The sequence below is a fragment of the Peromyscus californicus genome, unplaced genomic scaffold, assembly GCF_007827085.1.
Source record: "Peromyscus californicus insignis strain IS unplaced genomic scaffold, ASM782708v3 Scaffold_21__1_contigs__length_65335640, whole genome shotgun sequence".
Taxonomy (NCBI): Eukaryota; Metazoa; Chordata; class Mammalia; order Rodentia; family Cricetidae; genus Peromyscus; species Peromyscus californicus.
The window spans coordinates 26,977,217-26,995,942 of record NW_026294514.1 but is presented as its reverse complement, the minus strand read 5'-3'; the positions used below and the strand labels follow the sequence as shown (position 1 = coordinate 26,995,942).

The following is an 18,726-nucleotide window of genomic DNA, read 5'->3' as shown; positions in this document are numbered from 1 at the left end:
AAAAGGCGGAATCCAGAAGCAGGTCGCATCTGTCTGTACCTGTGATGTCCCCTGGTGTGTGTGTGTGTGTGTGTGTGTGTGTGTGTGTACACAGCTTACCTAGCTCTGCCTTCTGCTCACACTGAAGGATGGTACTTTGTTGTTGCTGTTTGTTACTTAGAATAACAACTGTGGAGCCATGTTTGGATCCTGGGCATATGAAGGCCACAGCTCATCTGTTGAGAGCCATGGATAATAGGGCGTGTCCTTAGGGTCTGTGTTTTTTTCCTGGCTGTCAGGATCCCTGACAGGAGTCCCAGTCCTTATTTCTTTACTTCTCCTCAGAGATGTGCTAGGAACCACGGTAACTGCCACTGAGAGATCTTGTGACTGGGCACGATACCACCCCTTTCGCTGGGCTCAAAGTCCTTGGCCGATGGGGAAAAAAGCTGGGTAGCCCTTTCTGACCTTGTGTGATATGTGACACTTGTAACCCAGATGGGCCACTCGGGAGGAGCCTCATTTCACCCGGGAAGCTGTGCTCTTGGGAGAAGAGTGCTAGTTTTACCAAGACTCCGGTACCAAACCTCACTCTGACAAGGCCTCTCTTTCTTGCGATTTTCAAGGGACCATGTGGCCTGGGGCTGCTGAGCGTTAGGGATTGTGAGGTCCCTGCCTGTGATGCTCAGGCCCGCTTTTCTAGATGTGTCTTCTTGAGACTATTTTTTGCTTGTCCTACATCTGTGTGCTTGGCTTGCAAGGTCTGTGTGTGTGTGTGTGTGTGTGTGTGTGTGTGTGTGTGTGTGTGTGTGTGTGTGTGTGAGAGAGAGAGAGAGAGAGAGAGAGAGAGAGAGAGAGAGAGAGAGAGAGAAGTAGTAGTAGTAGTAGAAGATGCTGGAGAAGGAGAAAGTGGGAAGATAATATTCTATAGAAAGGCAAAGGCAGCTGAAGATGCATGCTGTATCTAATAAGCCTTCATAAGGTAAAGGGTAGGGAGGAGCCATAGATGTCTCTCAGGGGCTGGGCAGGGTCAGGACAGGGGTGTCAGTCCCTGACTGTCTCCCTTTCAAGCTGAAATGTGAAGCAACACAAAGGCAGGGAAGGGCAGGGAAGGGCAGGGGAGCCAGCTCAGCTGGGGGAAGGAGGGGGCTTCAGGGCTGTTTCTGGGGTGCCCAGACCTCACTAGTACACACCTTTACCATGACACGTCCTCACTTCCTGTGTCTTTCCGTCTTCTTCCCACACAGTGCGCTCTCCTCCAGGTCTGGCCAAGACACCCCTCTCTGCTCTGGGTCTGAAACCCCACAACCCAGCGGACATCCTGCTGCACCCCACAGGTGGTGAGTGATTGGAAGCGAGGGAAGGAAATGGCTAGGGAGGCCAGGAGAAACTGGTCGCCTGAGCAGGTGTTCTAACTAGAGCACTCACAGAGCAGAGGTTTTGGGGGGGCCCTTCCTGGAAACGAGGAGGCCACGACTGTCTACCACACTGAAGTCATGCCTGGGGGTGCTACTCTGCAGGCATTGGGGTGTCCTTTCTGCCTGCCACGACTTTCTGGGTCTTAGGGTTTTGAGACTGGCTTCCAGTTTTGTTGGAGTTGGTCAGCCCTGCTAGAAGCCTAACTCCCCGGCTGAGTTCTTGCACATGTGCATGTGTGTGTGTGTGTACACATAGGTGTGTAGTAGGGAAACATGCCTGCTGTTTGGTGACAGCCCCTTACCCCTAACACAGCCCAGTGGCTCTATGCTGAACATCTGGTGACATCAGAGCTTAGGTAGTTGGGCAATATTTTGCCCCCACAAAGCTTTGCCTGAGAAGTGGGTCACTCCCATAGCCATGCTCTCTGCCCTTTCCCGATCAGCCCTGGGTCTCCTCTGCCCATAAAGGTGCCTGCTACCCGAAAGCAGACTCTGCTCATCCCTGTGTTCACATGCCCAATGTCGGCAGCCTTTGTCCATTCCACTAAGAATAAGAGCTGGGCTCTGTCTGGGGACTTTCTGGGCTGTCACCATACCAAGGTCACCTGTACTGGCTATGAGGTGGATGACCATGTTTGGGAGAAGGTCGCTGTCTGATGTGGATGGTTACCAGATTCATCTTCCTATTTCCTGCCCACTCCCTCGTTTCTTTCTATGGGCGAGGGGATCTGGGATTTAGAATGGCAATTTGGAGTCTGCCAAGCTAGAACGTGACTCTAGTTTTAAAACTGAGTTGGAGCTCTTGGGGGTCAACTTCTCCTTTTTTCCTTAGTCACCAGAAGACTGATCCAGCCAGGTAAGAGGGTAGCAACATGCATTTGTGAACAGTGCAGACACTGAGACACAGCCTCCACTTAGGATGTACGAGCATGGGCAGATACACCCAGCCATCACGGAGATGAAGGGCCAGGGGCCTTCTCTCACTGGCCAGCATGCTATTACCCGATGCTTGATCCACACAAGCTCTGGCTGCAGAGGCTGGGAGGGACCTGGCTCCTAAGGGCTCCACAATGGCCCTGGACTCCTTTCCTTTCTTCAGCAGATTCTTTCTTCAGCAGATTCTTTCTCTAGATGTAATCCTGATAACCTCTCTCTCTCTCTCTTTTTCTCCTCTGGGATCTTCCCCTCATCTCTATCATCTGTCCTCCCTTCCTGCCTCTCCTCCTCCTGTCTCTCTTCTCCTCCCTCAGAGGAAGATGAGGGGGAGCAGGTGACTAAGCCTCCAGAAGGTAAGTGCACTTGGCTCTGCGTGGCTCCCGCTCTCTGGGTCTGGGGATGGCTTTCCACATGGAGCTTGACAAGGCTGCCTGGGGACGACGGCTCTCTTTTCTCACCTGCTCTCAAGTGACTGGGCACACAGCCTTCCCGTCCCCACCCTCTGACAGTGAGATGCCACTCTGGGCACGGCCTGAATGCTGCTTGGGAAACTTGTTGCCACTGGGCACCAGTTCAGGCACAGCTAGTATCCAGGCGCCGGCATGGTGCCACCTCGTTGACAAAAATACCCCTTGTGCTACTTCCTCTCCCAGGGGCGCACGCACCCCCTGGCTGGTGGGCAGTGGACACAGAGGCAGCCAGGGAGGGCCAGAGAGAGCAGGACTTCTCTTGCTTGGCCACTCAGGCATTTAAGCCTGTGCAGGCCCTTTGAGAGGCTTCCCTGTGTGTTGAAGGTGTGTAGCTGGCTTCCTCTTGCGGTGGGTGCTGGTGACACTCACCTGGTAACGATGCCTTCAATAGAACCAGTGTCGGCTTTCTGTACGACACTTTTTGTATCTCCATGACAGCCACCTGACGAGGGGACCCGACAGGCAGCACTTGGAGGAACGGTGGATTTGGGTGCATGGCTGAGGAGGTTTCGGTCTCTTCTGACAGGAATGGCGTGGTGGGGCAGCTTATTCATGGCAGTGGGAGTGTGTGAGGCAGGCCGTCCACATCACTGTAGACTAGGAAGCAGAGAAAGAGATGGGAATCGGGTGGGCAGTCCCTTCAAAGGCCACCCTTCGATGGCTTCCTTCCCCACATCCTACTGGTTCCAAAGCCTCCCAAAGTAGTGCCGTCAGCTGGGGACTGAGTGTCCAAACAAAGCCTCTGAGGGACTTTTCAGGTTCAACCCTAATGGGACACTATCACTACTTAGAGCCACAGCCATAGAGCCATGGCTTTGTTTCCTCTCAGCATAAAGGCACGGTGGCAATTGCAGGCTGGCTACGGCCTCACTCCCACAGAAGTGCCTCGGGACACCCATGCAGAATTCTGAGAAGTACTTGCTTTCCCTTCCAAAAGATAATTTTATTTATAAAGATTTGTTACATTAATTTGTGTGGGGGTGTGCGTGCACACGCATGCCGTGGTCTATGTGGGGGGGGTCAGGGGACTCAGTTTTCTCCTTCTACCGTGCCCGAGTGAGGGATCGAACTTAGGAACTGAGGTCGTCAGCCTTGGTGGCAAGCACCTTTACCCCCTGATCCATCTCACTGGCCCCTTGAGAAATACTTTCAAGGAGTTCACAGTTGATCCCAGCTTTGAGGCCAGCCTAGCCCTGGGTTTGGAGGAAGCCTGGCATTGTGTCCGGACAAGAAGAGGGGCTATGATCTGGCAGAAGAAGGTTAGCTCAGGAGGGCAGCAGTTCAACCAAGACTCGTGGTGGTCATGGAGTAAGGGATGCTGGCCTGAGTAGCTTCCATGTGTCTCCGGGCATGGGTGTCCTCATCTCCACAGGAGATGTTAGGCAGGTGAGTCCCAAGGTCCCCTCCAGCGGTGCTCCATTAGATGTACCCACTTGGGCCCGTGGTTCTGTGTGGCTATTTTTATAGGGGCTTAGTTTGGTTTCTTAGGCTCACTTTCCTCTGCGCCGAATGCCTTGGTTTCCGCCCCAGCATGGGTATGGCCCTGCTGACTTTTCATTGCAGGTGTGGTGGTCATGGCCTCCCAGAAGCTGCACTGATTTCTTTGTGGTTTTGGTTAATTATTTTAATTTTTAGGTTTATTTATTTTATGCGTATGAATATTTTTCCTGGTGTGTGTGCACGTGTGTGCCTGGTGCTCGTGGAGGTCAGAAGAGGGTGTGGGATCCCCTGGATCTGGGGTTACTGTTGGTTGGGAGCCACCATGTGTGTGGTGGGAATTGAACCCAGGTCCTCCGCAAGGGCAACAAATATGCTACAGTGCTGAGCTATCTCTCCAGCTCCTTTGGCTGGTTTCTAACCAGCCTGTGTGGAGGCTGCAGATCCCGGAAGTTGGGGGTCAAGACTGCTCCCTGCCAACCTCAGGCAGGGGACAAGCTTTCTCCAGATTGCTTCCCACAGCCTCAGTGCCTGTCAGTACAGAGGGCTCAGATCCTGAGTGTGGGTGGTTAACTGAGAGTGGGCTGTCGGACTCCAGGGAGAAAGTCACTGGGTAGGCATCCAGGCTCTGGGAGCTGTGTTCTGCTTCTGGGTGACCGGTCAGAAGAATGGATATTGACAGAGCTGAAGTCGGGCCTCTTAAATGTGCTTCACAAACGACCCTCAGCTTATAAGGCCTTGAGTCTCCTATGCTTCATCTGTCCCGGTATCAGGGCCGAGGAATTCTGAAGGGAAAGTTTCTTGAGATCCACCCAGCCACGCCTGTTCTCTCAGGGATGTGTAACTACGATCTGAGTTATGGTGGGGGTGAGGGGCCCACCCAGGATCACAGCCAAGAGGCTGCCTGGCCAGACTGCATTTCTGGGCCTCCTGTTTCCTCGTCAAAGGGCCCTGTCTAAGCCCCTCCCTGTTTCCTGGCTTGGTGGCCCCCCCGGCTTCCAGCTTGGGAGTGGGCGGTGAGGGCATTCAAGCTGGGGTGCCGGTTCAGCATTTCTTAACTCAGGCGCCACCTCCTGGGTCAGCCCAGGCCACATTCTTTGTTGACCCTTGGAAGCCTTGCTTGGTGTTCTTACGGATACTTTGATGGGAAATTCAGAAAAAAAAAGAGGCTTGTGAGGGCAAATGATCAACGGCAGAGTTCTTCAGCCAGGGAAGGAGGAATTTGAGGGATGTTTACGCTGTTCGAGCCGCTGGGCTAAATATATTTGTGCATTCTTTTCTTCATTGATGCTTCGAGTCAGTCATGATGCTGTGGGCCTGTTACGCAGCAGGCAGCATGCCCTCTCTGGGGAGAATATAGGCTTATCAGATATGTATCTTCAGCTCATGAACATTTTCATGAATAGGAGTAAGAGAATTATGCATGGAGCGGGTGGGAGGGAGGGAACACAGCTTTGTGAGACCTTAGGCTAAAGAAGGAACATGTGGGGTGGACATGCATGTGAGGTGACATTAACCAGTGGAACCTGGGTAGAAAATAGAGATGAGAGGGTGATGACGTACATGGGCTCTGGATTGGATGTTGCAGCTTGTGTGTGTGTGTCTATGTATCTGTGTGTGTGTGTGTGTGTGTGTGTGTGTGTGTGTGTGTGTGTGTGTGTGTGTGTGTGAAGGTCAGAGGTTAATATGGGGTGGTTTCCTTTATTGCTCTCCACCTTATTTGGGGGGACAAGGTCTCTTGCTGAACATGGAGCTCATCATTTTGGTTAAGCTGGCTGGTTAAGCTTCAGGGATCCTCCTGTCCATACCCCACTACTCCCAGATTTTATGTGGGGATCCAAACTCAGGTCCTCACCCTTGAGCAGCAAGCACATCACCCCCTAAGCCAGTCTCCCCAGTTCCCAGCTTGTTTATTTCCCCCCCTAGAAACTTAAAAACCAGTAAGACGTGCGCACAGAGCCAGTGCACGTGTGTCTGTGCGTGTGGTCTGGAGTAAGTTAAAACAGGCAAGAGCCAGGCCATGTGGGGGCCACTGTCGCATTATTTTTTTTACTAATCCTAAGAGCTGAGTGGAAGGTGGTATGGACTCCATTTTATCAATAAGCGGGGAGAGGGGGGTGTTAGATGATTTAGGAAGCTCATAGGGATCAGGGGCAGAGTTGAGAATCTGTGTCATTTCAGCATGTGGGGACTGTCCCTTCTGATATGCACACCCAGTACAAGGGACACCTGAACATCTGAACAGAGAGAGTCCTTTTCTGGGCGGCGGTTGCTGGGGGAGGGAGAGCTTGCCATGGTAGACTTTAGGACGGCTTTCCATACCAGCTTCTGTTTGTCTCAGGGCTTCCATGAGGACAGATTGACATAAAGGACAACATTGGACTCTGGGGACTCGGATGCCTCTGGGATTCTTGGTGATGGTGTTTCGGGGGCATCAGAACAGGTGACCTGGTACAGAGTTGTCCAGCACCTGCCATGCACCAGGCCCTGTGTTAGGGACTAAGGATGGGTGAGGTACCTGGGGAGAGCAGAGATCTTACCGTGACGCAGAGCTGAGCGAAGATATGGAGGGTGCTTGGGACCTTGGAGGGGGCTACATGTGGCCCAGTCCTAGTGCTAGCTCTAGATCTGGGGCTCAAGGAGTTTCCTTACTTTTTTTTCCTCTACCACCCACGTCTTTAGTAATGTATGTATGTATGTATGTATGTATGTATGTATGTATGTATATGCATGCATGAATGCATGTATGTATTGTGGGCTGGATTGAACCCAGGGCTTTGCACATGTTAGGCAGGTGGCTACACCACAGAAGCCTTCTCCCCACCCCATGTCTACATCTTACTAGGGTGGGCCATGCTGGCCTCTTTCCTTCAGCCAGAGTGTTTTCTTTCCAGTGAGGCAGTGTACTTGAGAATGTGGGTGAAGAGCTGGTAGTCCCCGGCTGAGGAGTCTCTCTGTGTTCCATGGCGGCCAGCAGCCACTTGGAATGGTTTGGGCTCCTGGAATGTTCTCCATGCAGCACCCTCCTTGGCTCCGCTCCTCCTGCCCTCCCCGGCTTGGTGGCCTGTGGGTCAGCTGCTCCCTAGGAGACTAGAAGAGGAGGAGGAGGAGATGTGACCCCCACCCCCACCCCAGGAAGGGAGTGTGCAAGGGTAGAGGGAGGTTGAGGTCAAAGGCCAATGTGGACCCAACCATAATTGCCAAGAACTAAAAGGCCGTGTCCTTTCTCACATGCCTCCATCCTGTGCAGGTGAGTTGTTTTCATTCCAAGTTAACAGGGAAGTGGAGCGGGCACTCGGCTGGGACAGAGAGTCACCCCCTAGGTAGATTGGGCGTGGTTCTGTTCCGGCTGGGCTGTGGGCTTTCCTCTTAGCTTTCTGCTGGCAGAATATGGACTTTTTAAAAGGAGAATTTAGCACAGAGCTTACCTAATGTGTCTGTTGAGGTCTCGGCAGAAGAAGCGCATGGTTCATTCCAGTGGGCAGCTGAAGCGATTGCTGGAAAACCTGGGCAAACAAGTGAGGGTGTGAAGCCCTGTGGGCTCCCTAGCCGGGGGGTGGGAGCTGTCCCTGCCCACTCAGAAGGTTCGAGTACAGCTAGGGATAAATAGAGGATGGGCTATAACACCATCTTCTCCCTCCCTCCCTCCCTCCCTCCCTCCCTCCCTCATTCCATTTCTCCCTCCCCTGCCAGTAAAGACCCAGTCACTCCAGCCAAAGGCCAAAGCCATCTGGAGTCATAGGGCAAGGGGCCTTGGGGGTAAGTAGGAGTGAAGACGGCGGAGTGCATGTGTTAGTTCTGACTTCTTACACAAGGTGACATCTGGATGGGGCTGGGAGGGAGGGTCATGTGGCTCTGAGTTTGTGAGAGACACACACAGTCCTCTGTGCCAGGCGCTGTGGCTAGTGCCAGGAACCTTTGTCAGGCAGGTGAAGCCTGTGGGTAGCAGGGCTCTTTGGGTGAGAGGCGGTTGCTGTGTGTTACGGGAAAACATGTAGAGCCGTGCTGAGCACCTAGAAGGGCCTGAGGAATGTTCAGAGGGAGTGGCAGGGGTGGTGAGGGACAGGCCACTCACTGACTTCCCAACTGTGGATGGTCTTATGACCCGTGAGTAACGGTTGGCTGGAAGACAGTCTGCCTGGGTACCCGTGACACCTCTGCCCCATACTGGCTGGGCACTTAAACTTTCCAAATCTTACTAACCTCACACGACTCTTGGCTGATTTTGCCACTACGGGTGACCAGGTGGACCTGGCATTCCTCCAGCTCATTTGTTGGTGTCCCCATGAGACTGTGGGTCCCCTGAGGCTAGCCAGAACCTGAGATTGGAGACATGGTGCTGTCCACAGCCATTGGCTGCCTTTGTGTCCTGGGCACATTGCTCCCCTTCTCTGGGCTGAGGGGACAGGTTAGATCGGAGTCAGCACGCACTGACTGCTGACAGATCCACCAAGTATCTATTTTCCTAAAGAAAATTCTGTTGAAAACAGCTGGGCCTGTTCGTTTAGCTCCTGTTTGCAGCCGCTGTCACCGTGACAGCTGGGTTGAGCGATTGCAACAGAGTCCACCTGACCATCCCACCTAAGTTATTTACAGAGAATCTGACCAGTCCTGCGTCATAGGACCTCATGGCATCTCCACCTCCACGGTGCTGGGGCCCGAGGAGGGCAGAGTCCAAAACTTCTGTCAGGCTGGCCTGGGAATCCTGTGAATTGACGCCGAGCAGCCTGAGGGAGGCTTTGCTAGCTCTCTCCACAAGCTGAGCCCAGCCCGGCGTGTCTGAGCGGCTGCTCCTATAGACCAGGCACTGGGTGTGGATTTGGGGGGCCTCCTATGGTCTCTGGACATCCCAGGTAACTCCCTCCTTCTGAGCCAGGTTTTCCTCCAGTTGAGGAAGCAATTTAGTTCCTTTATCCACTTGTCCCGATGAATCTGGGGAGGGGCTTTCCTCCTACTCAGGCTTACCATAGTCCTGGCCCTCAAGGGCTGCAGGGCCTGGCTGTCCTGGGCGGGCATCATTTCCCAGGTTGGCTTTGGTGAATTTTCTGGTTATGGAAGCTAGGGATCTATGCTCAGATCTTGTCCCTCTGGGTAGCAACAAAGATGGAGACAGGATCCTAGGTGTTGGCAATGACATACACCCCCTCCATATGATTGTGTCCCAACCTCATCCTTGTTCTAGTTAGTATAGGGCTGGCCTCTGAGGTCACGGGGGCCTGGGTCCAACATGCCCGGTCATTTTACTCTTCAGGCCTCAGGCTTCTCATCTGTCAAATGGCCTTTCTGTTGCTAATGTTACTCTGAACACTAGGTTGGGGATATTGTGTATGAAACCTCTCTGTACAGGGCCTGGCATGCCGGTTGTATCATAGTGGGCACAGAATGTCTGGCTCCACCCAGGCACAGGGTTCTCTGCATCAGTCTTCTAAGGAATGCTGAGTGTGTTATGCAGAAGTAGGTGGGGTGTCTTGCCAGGAAGGGGCTGGTGAGTCTGCAGTGGCTGGCACTGGGTATTGCTTGACAAGCAAGCTGGGTGCTAGCCCGAGATATGGGCAGAGTCACGTGATCGCTTTGGGATTGCTTTAGGAGCCCGGGCATCTGGGGACCCTGGTAGGGCTGGGCAGAAATAAGGCTGCAAGGGGGTGCCAGCCATGGACAGGGATCCAAGTCTTTATGGGAAGATGCTGGTGGCCCTTTGCAGAGGCAGAACTTGGAGAAGCAAAGGCTTCTAAAACCCAGTGCTCCTTATAGCTTGTCGCAGACTGGGGAAACAGGAGCCTCAGTAAAGCATGCTTGGGCTCTTGTGGAGGGTTTTCATGCTGCCCCTTTCCCAGGCTGGACTCTGGGGGTGCTGTATTCCCTGGCAGGGTGGGTGAATTCCTACCACACCTGTGTCCATTCTTCATCCCTTTACTTCTTCCAGAGCCCCGGAGCTACGTGGAGTCTGTGGCGAGGACAGCAGTGTCAGGGCCTCGAACTCAGGATGTCGAGCCCAAGAGCCTCAGTGCCCCAGCTGCCCATGCCTATGGACATGAGACACCCCTGAGGAACGGGACCCCGGGTGGCTCCTTTGTCTCCCCCAGCCCCCTTTCCACGAGCAGTCCCATCCTCAGCGCTGACAGGTAAGCTGGGAATGGGGAATGAGAATCTTGGGCCTGAGACTGAGGCCTCAGAGGATCTTTGTAGCAAAATCCCTTCCAGATTGCTACACTTTGAAGATACTTTCTCAAGACCTAGGGGGAGCATGTTTCTGGGCATCCAACTTAAGGGAGCCGGGGTGATGAGCAAGGCTCTCAGACTGAGCTCCATTCCACCTGAGCGAAAGAGACCAGTGAGCAGTCCTTCCTGTAGTTAACCTCCCAGCGGTAACCCAGTGTACAGGAAGCTGGGGCAGGCCCATTTCCTCAAAGCTTCCACCTTACGTCCACTTTCTGCTGCACCAAGAGCTAAGCTTTGCCGTTCCTGCCTCTCAGAAGAGGCAAACGAGACTCAAAAGGGGCAGTAGTAGCTGAGCGGTAGCAGAAGCAGGCTTCAACCTATGAGTGTACGTGTCGGGAGGTCACGTCTTTCTCTCTCCATTCCTCAGACCCGAGTGATCTGGATAGACAAGAGCCACCTGTGCCCCGCACTGGACCAGAAATAGAGCGCTTGGGGCACAAAGCCGGGGCGGTGACTTCTAGCCGGGGCGGTGACTTCTAGCCGGGGCGGTGACTTCTAGCCGGGAAGGTGGAGAGGACATTAAAGGATGATGGTAGAGCAGGAACCCAGAAGGATGACAGGATATCTTGGGGTGAAGATGTAGGTCAGAGGGACAGAGAACTAGGGTGTGTGATGTAGACGCAGGGGCGACTCAGAGTGTGCAGCCCACCAGGGAGGGGCATCTTGGTGGATAGACACTACCCGTAGCCACCTGGGTGAGCCAGACAGGGAGGGAATCCCAGGGCTGGGTAGGAGAGGGCCAACCCTTTAGTAGAGTTCATGCTTGGGGTACCCTAGGGAGCAGCGAGGTGGGTGTGGAGAATGAGACTCCATGTTATGGATGGAAAAACAACACACACAGGGACAGAGGTTGAGGTGGGATTAGGCAAGGCCTAGAGACAGAGTGCCAGGCACGGGGCGGGTGGGGTGGGGGGACAACACAAAGCTAGCGTACATAAACAGGATCTCTCCCCAGCAGGGGAGGCCGTGCCCCCTTTCTCTTCCGGAACCCACTTCCCTCTGTGCTGGGATTGCCATGGTTCCAGACTCCCAGCTTCCCTCCTTCCCGGGATCAGTTTGCTGCTCACACCCACACTGGCCCTGCCCAGGCTGGCGAGAGATGAGCGGAGATGTTCTCCCCGGATCCTCGTTCTGAACCCTCCAGCCAGACACACTCCCCTACACACACTCAGCCCGCCTTTCCTCCCGAGCCCTTTCACGGGTGCCTGTTCCAGGGGTGGCGTGGTGGCAGGGGTCCAGTTTTCTCATTTGCCCTGGCTTCTTGCTCCGACTGCCTCTGCACTCAGCTGGCTCTTTCCAGGGTCCCGGAAACTCACTTCTGAAACCCCAGAACTCCACCATCGGACCCTCACACTCATCACCACCCTTCACCTCTGCTCAGCACGATGCGGGGTGCCGTGGTTCCACTTCACCACAATCTAGTTTGTTTATTCCCTAGTGTCCATCCTGGCCTTCTTCCTGCCCCTGCCTCTTGGCCTCCTGTACCTGGGGCCCTGATCCCTGTAAGGATCTTTCTTGCCTTGCTACTGCTATGCACCAGCTGCCTGCCACCTCTCTCTACTGCTTACCCCGGTCCCTGGCAACCTTGTTCTTTCCCATCATATCATACATGGGCAGAGCTTTGGGTCTATAGCCCGTGCTTCCATCACGGGAACCTCATGACCATGCACAGGCAGTTTGTGCCATGAGTGACCAGATTGGGGGTGCTGAAGGCAGACCTCCAAATGAGCTGAGATCTTCTGATGTGTGGTGACCCCTGTATGTGATTCTGTTTCTTTGCTTTTTTGGAATCACCTAGGAGTGAAAGCCCAATTTTAGCACTCTGAGAGGATGATAAAACACCTAGGGAAACTGAGTCAAGTTGAGGCCTAGTAGGAATAGAGCCAGGGTGGCTTGACCATCTCTCTAAGTTTCTATGGTGCTAAGGGCTTACACCAAGACAGCTGCCTTCCCTGGTGATTGCTTTGCTATGACTGATGGGTCAAGGAGTCAGCATGGCGTGGTAAAGAAAGTGTGGGTTTTGGAGTCGGATGCAGCTGAGTTGGAGCCTGGCCTTTTAGACTTCTGTGGTACTGAGCTTACTGTTTACACTCTGACCCTCAGTTTCTTTTTCTGATGGTTCCATTATGTAATGTATAAAAGCCCCGACTTCCTCCGCACTGAGTGGAGCTCTTATGCTCTTAGTGGTTGAAGGATCCTGGCCACTCAGCAAAAGTCCTCTCTTTATTAAATACCATCCACTGACCTTTCTACCTGCTATTTCTCTCTAGCACTTCCGTGGGCAGTTTCCCATCAGGGGGGAGCAGTGACCAGGGCCCCCGGACACCCATCCAGCCCATGCTGGACTCCAGCATCCGCTCAGGCAGCCTGGGACAGCCGAGTCCTGCAGCGTTGAGTTACCGGAGCTCCTCACCGGTCCCGGCTGGTGGCAGCAGCTACAGTAGCCCTGACTACTCCCTTCAGCCGTTCAGCTCTTCTCCAGAAAGCCAAGTCCAGCCACAGTTCAGTGCGGCCACCGTCCACATGGTGCCTGGGAGCCCTCAGGCACGACACAGGACAGTGGGCACCAACACTCCACCTAGTCCTGGCTTTGGCCGGCGAGCTATCAACCCCATCATGGCTGCCCCCGGCAGTCCCAGTCTGAGCCACCGGCAGGTGATGGGTCCATCTGGCCCTGGTTTCCATGGCAACGTGGTTTCTGGCCACCCAAGCAGTGCAGCCACCACACCTGGAAGCCCCAGCTTGGGCCGGCACCCAGTAGGAAGCCACCAGGTTCCAGGCCTCCACAGCAGTGTGGCCACAACTCCAGGAAGCCCAAGCCTGGGTCGACACCCTGGGGCCCACCAAGGGAATCTGGCCTCCAGTCTCCATGGCAATGCAGTCAAGAGCCCTGGGAGCCCCAGCTTGGGCCGGCACCTGGGTGGATCTGGATCTGTGGTTCCTGGAAGCCCCAGCTTGGACCGGCACGCAGCTTACGGTGGCTACTCTACCCCCGAGGACCGACGGCCAACGCTGTCCCGGCAAAGCAGTGCCTCTGGGTACCAGGCTCCTTCCACACCCTCATTCCCTGTCTCCCCTGCCTACTACCCTGGCCTGAGCAGCCCTGCCACCTCGCCCTCGCCAGACTCGGCAGCCTTCCGGCAAGGGAGCCCCACACCAGCCTTGCCGGAGAAGCGGAGAATGTCCGTGGGAGACCGGGCCGGCAGCCTCCCCAACTATGCCACCATCAATGGGAAATTGTCCTCCTCACCCATTGCCAATGGGATGTCCAGTCCCGGCGGGAGCAGCACTGTCTCCTTCTCCCACACGCTTCCAGACTTTTCCAAGTACTCGATGCCAGGTGCGTCTCTTCTCTTACATTTGTGCCTGCCCAAGAGTTAGGACATCTGCCCTAGCCATCCCTTGGCAGATGACCTTGGGTGGGTCACTGACTTCTAGGCCTGAGTTCCTTGCCCGTAACAGGAGCTGTGTCTTTAAAGCATGGCTGGGATGGGGTTGATGAAGGCTAACGAAGGTATGCAAGAATAGGAGGATGGAGTAACAAGCGTGAACGGTATTCTGCTCAGATGGCCATCACTGCCATCGCCTCCTATGGAGCACACGCTGTGGGGTAGCCTGAGCTCAGTACTCACTCATTTAGCCCTCCAGCCCCCCTGGGGAAGCAGGTATTAACTTTGCTTTATATAGGAACACTCTCGGGCTCACAGAGTTTCTGTTGCTTGGCTGGCATTATGTGGTGACTCGGTGACAGAGCCGACTTTCAATCCGGACCCCCAGAGGAGTGCTCTCGGGGCCGGGGAGGTGGCACAGTGGGCGAAGCACTCGCTGTCCAAACACGAGGACCTGAGTTTGGATCCCGAGAACCCGTTTAAAACTGAACGCTGTCGTGCATGCTTCTAACCTGATACTCCCGTAGTGGGATGGGAGGTGGAGGCAGGAGAGTCCTCAAAAGCTTGCAGGCTGGCTAGCCCGGCCTTTGCAACAATGAACCAGAGGTCCTGCCTCAAACAAGGTCCTCTGATCTCCACATGCATGTTGTGGCATGTGCGAGTCCCCCCCCCCGCCCCCCCACACAGGCATGCATGCACGCACGTGCACAGGATCAGAATGTCTTCAGCATGTATTCATTATTTGAGGGATACTGTGACTTAACTGAACTTTGACACTCTGCTGTCCTGGAACTCTATGACTTTTGTCAGCCCCACACCTCAGTCAACAGCGGGCCTGCTGGGCACGTTTGGCAGGGTAAAGGCTAGGGGTGAGATGTTTGTTTTGTTTTTTGGGTTTTTTGTTTGCTTGTTTGTTTTTCGAGACAGGGTTTCTCTGCGTAGTTTTGCTGCCTGTCCTGGATCTCACTCTGTAGACCAGGCTGGCCTTGAACTCACAGAGATCCGCCTGGCTCTGCCTCCCGAGTCCTGGGATTAAAGGTGTGGGCCACCGCTGCCTGGCAGGGGTGAGATGTTTTGGTAGAGCCTAGTTTGAACAGACCTGCTTCCTGCAGGGTGAATTCTTCACCGAAGTCTAGTCTTGGTGTCTTTGTGACCATGGAGACAGTGTATTCTCCAAACATAAAGTTCAAGGCTTCAGGTGATCCGCACCTTCTCAACCAGACCTTGATCCTGTGTGCAGAGGTCCTGAGGCTACTTGTGTCCAAGGCAGATATAGAAAATTATAAACAGCTTGGGGTGTCCCTGAGGCACCCAGACTCTCTGTGTCCTGTGTCCTTCCCAGGTCCTTCCAAGCCGAGGCACTTAGAGTGACCCTGTGCTCCCCTGCTTCCTGCCGCCTACTAGGGACATCTGGTTCCCAACCCCAATCCTTGAAGGATGCGAAGTTTCTAGTAGTTAGGATATTTCCTGTTTCCCACCATCTTGCCTACTTAAAATAGCCTTTGGAGTCAACACAGGAAGGCACACAGGGCTGCAGCCACTTCTAACAGCTCCTTAGATCAGCCATGGCCGGGCTTCAGAGGGGGGCCAGGCGCCTGCAGCAGATGCCTTCTCTAGCTGCCTAGCCTGGGAAAGGAGCTGAATCCCCTCAGGCGGCTGGAGACAGAGTCCAGGTGCCCATGAGAACCAAGGCCCTCAGCTGCAGCTGCAGGGTCCTTCTCTCCTTACTTGGTAGCATCTTCAACACTGTATCCCTGCTCCAGTCTCTCACACAGGACTGGGGAACCGTGAAGCGGATCCCCCTTCTCTTCCCTGCCCCTGTCCCTTTGCTTTTTTTTTTTGGGGGGGGGGGGTCTGGTTTGGGCTGAAGGATGAAAAGAATGTCGGTAGAAAGCAAGGCTAAGTTCTAACACTCCACTGCATGATTCAGTGATTGCAATTCAAAATAATCTGGTAGGTGTTTTATGAAGAACCAAGGTTGAGGACCTTAGAGGCTCAGAGCATAGAGATATGATAAGGAGCCAGGCATGGTGACACTCACCTGTAGTCCCTGCACTGGGAGGAGGAGGCAGGAGCATGGCAAGTTCCAGGGGAATACCACAGTTGGACGCAATCTTGTCCAGTCCTCCTCTACAATGTCGCATTCTCAGAAAGAGGCTCTGGTCTACAGAGCGACTGACTAGGGATATCATCTGGCTGTGTGTGACCCTCTGTAGATGGCCACTAGAGTAACGGCCATTCCCTGGTCTAGCTGTTGGAGGATGGGAGTGACTTTTGACTGTACTGATGTAGAATGCCACTTTTGGTGTGGGGATTGACGGGATGGGCCACAGGAGAGAGACATAGGTCTTCTTGTCCCCTGCTCATGGATATTAGGCTGAGCTTGGGAGACAGAGTGCAAACAGAAGGGAGGTGTCAACTTGTGGCGGGGGGAACTGGGGGAAGAATTAACTCAGAATCTTCTAGGCACAGGGAATGGGGTGGGGAAGGGTTTTCACTAGCTCAGTGGATGCTTGCCAGGTACATTAATGACAGAATGGCCAGGCAATAGTGGTGGCTGGCAGGAGGAAGGCTGGGGGAGAAGGCTACTGGGTACCTCTCACCACGTTTTCTGATGTTTGAGGATCTAGCTTTCTGGTTTATTTCCTGGGACTGACACACACTTTTTAGAATAATAGAAGTAGATTCTGTCTTAGCAAAGGCATATCCATCAGAATTCAGATGTTGGCAGAGACTCTGACGGACACTTCTGATGGTGTAGTTCTGTGTCTTTTGACTTACAGATGTTTCCATATGCACCTGGTACGGTCCCCATGTGTCTGCTGTCTCATCCCTACTTTGAAAGGCACTCATCATATTGGATTAGGTCTCACCCCAGTCTGGCACGCCTTTGTCTAAGTTTGATTACATCCACAAGGACCTTCTTTTTAATAAGGCCACATTTGTAGGTGTGGGGTGTTAGGGTGTTGACATCTTTTGGGGAGCATGCAGTTCAACTCTAACACCTTCTCTTTGTCTCCTCCTTTAGACAACAGTCCCGAGACACGGGCTAAAGTGAAGTTTGTCCAGGACACCTCCAAGTATTGGTACAAGCCTGAGATCTCGAGAGAGCAGGGTGAGTAGGGGACAGCACTGTTGGTTTGGTGGTCCATCAGAAGACACCATGGACTCCCACTCACCACGTCTGCCTTGGGCAAGAACTCATTCTTCTGTGCAGTAGGTGGTAGTCACAGAGAGGAGGCTGGGATCAGAGTCAGACAGGAAAAAGCACTTCCCGTGGAAAGTGGGGTGGGGCTGTCAGAAGTCGAGCCTTGGATTGGTTTAGCAAAGGAGGAGGAGGAGGAGGAGGAGGAGGAGGAGGAGGAGGAGGAGGAAGAAGAAGAAGAAGAAGAAGAAGAAGAAGAAGAAGAAGAAGAAGAAGAAGAAGAAGAAGAAGAAGAAGAAATAGCAAAAACAAAAAACAAAACAAGTTTGGAATATAGGGCTGAAGGTTTGACCCACCCCAAGGTCTCAAGGAAAGTCCATGGTTATAGAGTGAGGGTCAGCAAGGAGGGCCTACAGGTCCACTCTTATTTTCTAAATGAAGTTACAGACCAGTCACACTTGATGGTCACACACTGCCTGCTTCCTGTCGTGGGGCTGTGCGGAGTGGTGGCTGCAGATGGCATGGCCCCCGACATTGTCTCTCTCTGGTCACCTGCAGAAGACATTTGCCTTGCTTGGTATAGGAGGGCCTTCCGGAGTGCTTACTTACATCCTGACATTGAAGAATGTCATCTGGAGAGAGAAGAAAGAGTCCTCCAGGCCCACGGGACTCAAGCCAAGCCAGTGCCACTGGTTTCTTGATGGCTCTTCTCTTCTGTCTCCTCTCGTTTCAGCCATCGCACTCCTGAAGGATCAGGAGCCAGGGGCCTTCATCATCCGTGACAGCCACTCCTTCCGAGGGGCCTATGGGCTGGCCATGAAGGTGTCCTCGCCTCCTCCAACCATCACTCAGCAGGGCAAGAAAGGTAGTGTCTTCTCTCTCTCCCGGACTGGGGCTTCTTGCTTTCTTTGGACCTTTGGGTACCGAACAGGGTCCTAACTCATCAGGGATGGTCCCTGAGAAGCTGGAGGAGAGTGAGTGGAGGTTTGGGGACAGCAGACTGTTGGAACTTGGTGTGTGTGGGGTGTTTCCTGGAGGGATGGGAGAGGAGTGGAGCTGGCTTTCTTTGGGGCCAACAACCAGCTCCTAATAAAGACACAGAGACTTACTGTGTCATTAGGAATGCTCAGCCTTAGCTTATGCCAGTCCCACTAGCTCTTATAACTTAATTTAACCTGTTTCTCTCCATCTACGTTTTGCCTTGGGGCTTTTTACCTTTCTTTTCTTCTGTATGTCTTACTCCATGTCTGTCTGGCTGCCCCGGGCATCTCTTTCTCTTTCTCCCTAGTTCTCTCTTCTTTATTTTCCTCTTCTCTCTCTTCTTGAGCCTAGATTCCTCCTCCTTATTCTCTCTGCCTGCCAGCCCTGCCTATCCCTCTACTGCCTAGCTATTGGCCATTCAGCTTTTTATTAGACCAATTAGGTGCCTTAGGCAGGCAAGGTAAAACAGCAACATATCTTTACATAATTAAACAAATACAGCATAAACAACTGTAACACATCTTTACATAGCTAAACAAATGCAGCATAAACAAATGTAACACATCTTTACATAGTTAAACAAATGCAGCATAAACAACTGTAACACATCTTTACATAGTTAAACAAATGCAGCATAAACAGATGTAACACATCTTTACATAGTTAAACAAATGCAGCATAAACAAATGTAACACATCTTTACATAGTTAAACAAATGCAGCATAAACAACTGTAACACATCTTTACATAGT

At 53.2% G+C, this 18,726-nt stretch overlaps 1 protein-coding gene across 12 annotated transcripts in view; it reads left to right on the top strand.

The window, feature by feature from the left end:
* Tns1 (tensin 1) overlaps positions 1-18,726 on the top strand; it is a 222,643-nt gene that overhangs the window by 192,090 nt on the left and 11,827 nt on the right. For 8 of the 12 annotated variants that reach the window (XM_052749829.1, XM_052749837.1, XM_052749832.1 and 5 more), the window contains 6 exons: positions 1,227-1,319; positions 2,648-2,686; positions 10,164-10,362; positions 12,730-13,799; positions 16,877-16,963; positions 17,727-17,858. In XM_052749829.1, the coding sequence (XP_052605789.1) occupies positions 1,227-1,319; positions 2,648-2,686; positions 10,164-10,362; positions 12,730-13,799; positions 16,877-16,963; positions 17,727-17,858 (1,620 nt within the window). Of the gene's footprint in view, positions 1-1,226; positions 1,320-2,229; positions 2,254-2,647; positions 2,687-10,163; positions 10,363-12,729; positions 13,800-16,876; positions 16,964-17,726; positions 17,859-18,726 lie in introns of all 12 variants that reach the window. The other 4 variants (XM_052749830.1, XM_052749833.1, XM_052749828.1 and 1 more) reach the window with 2 other exon arrangements.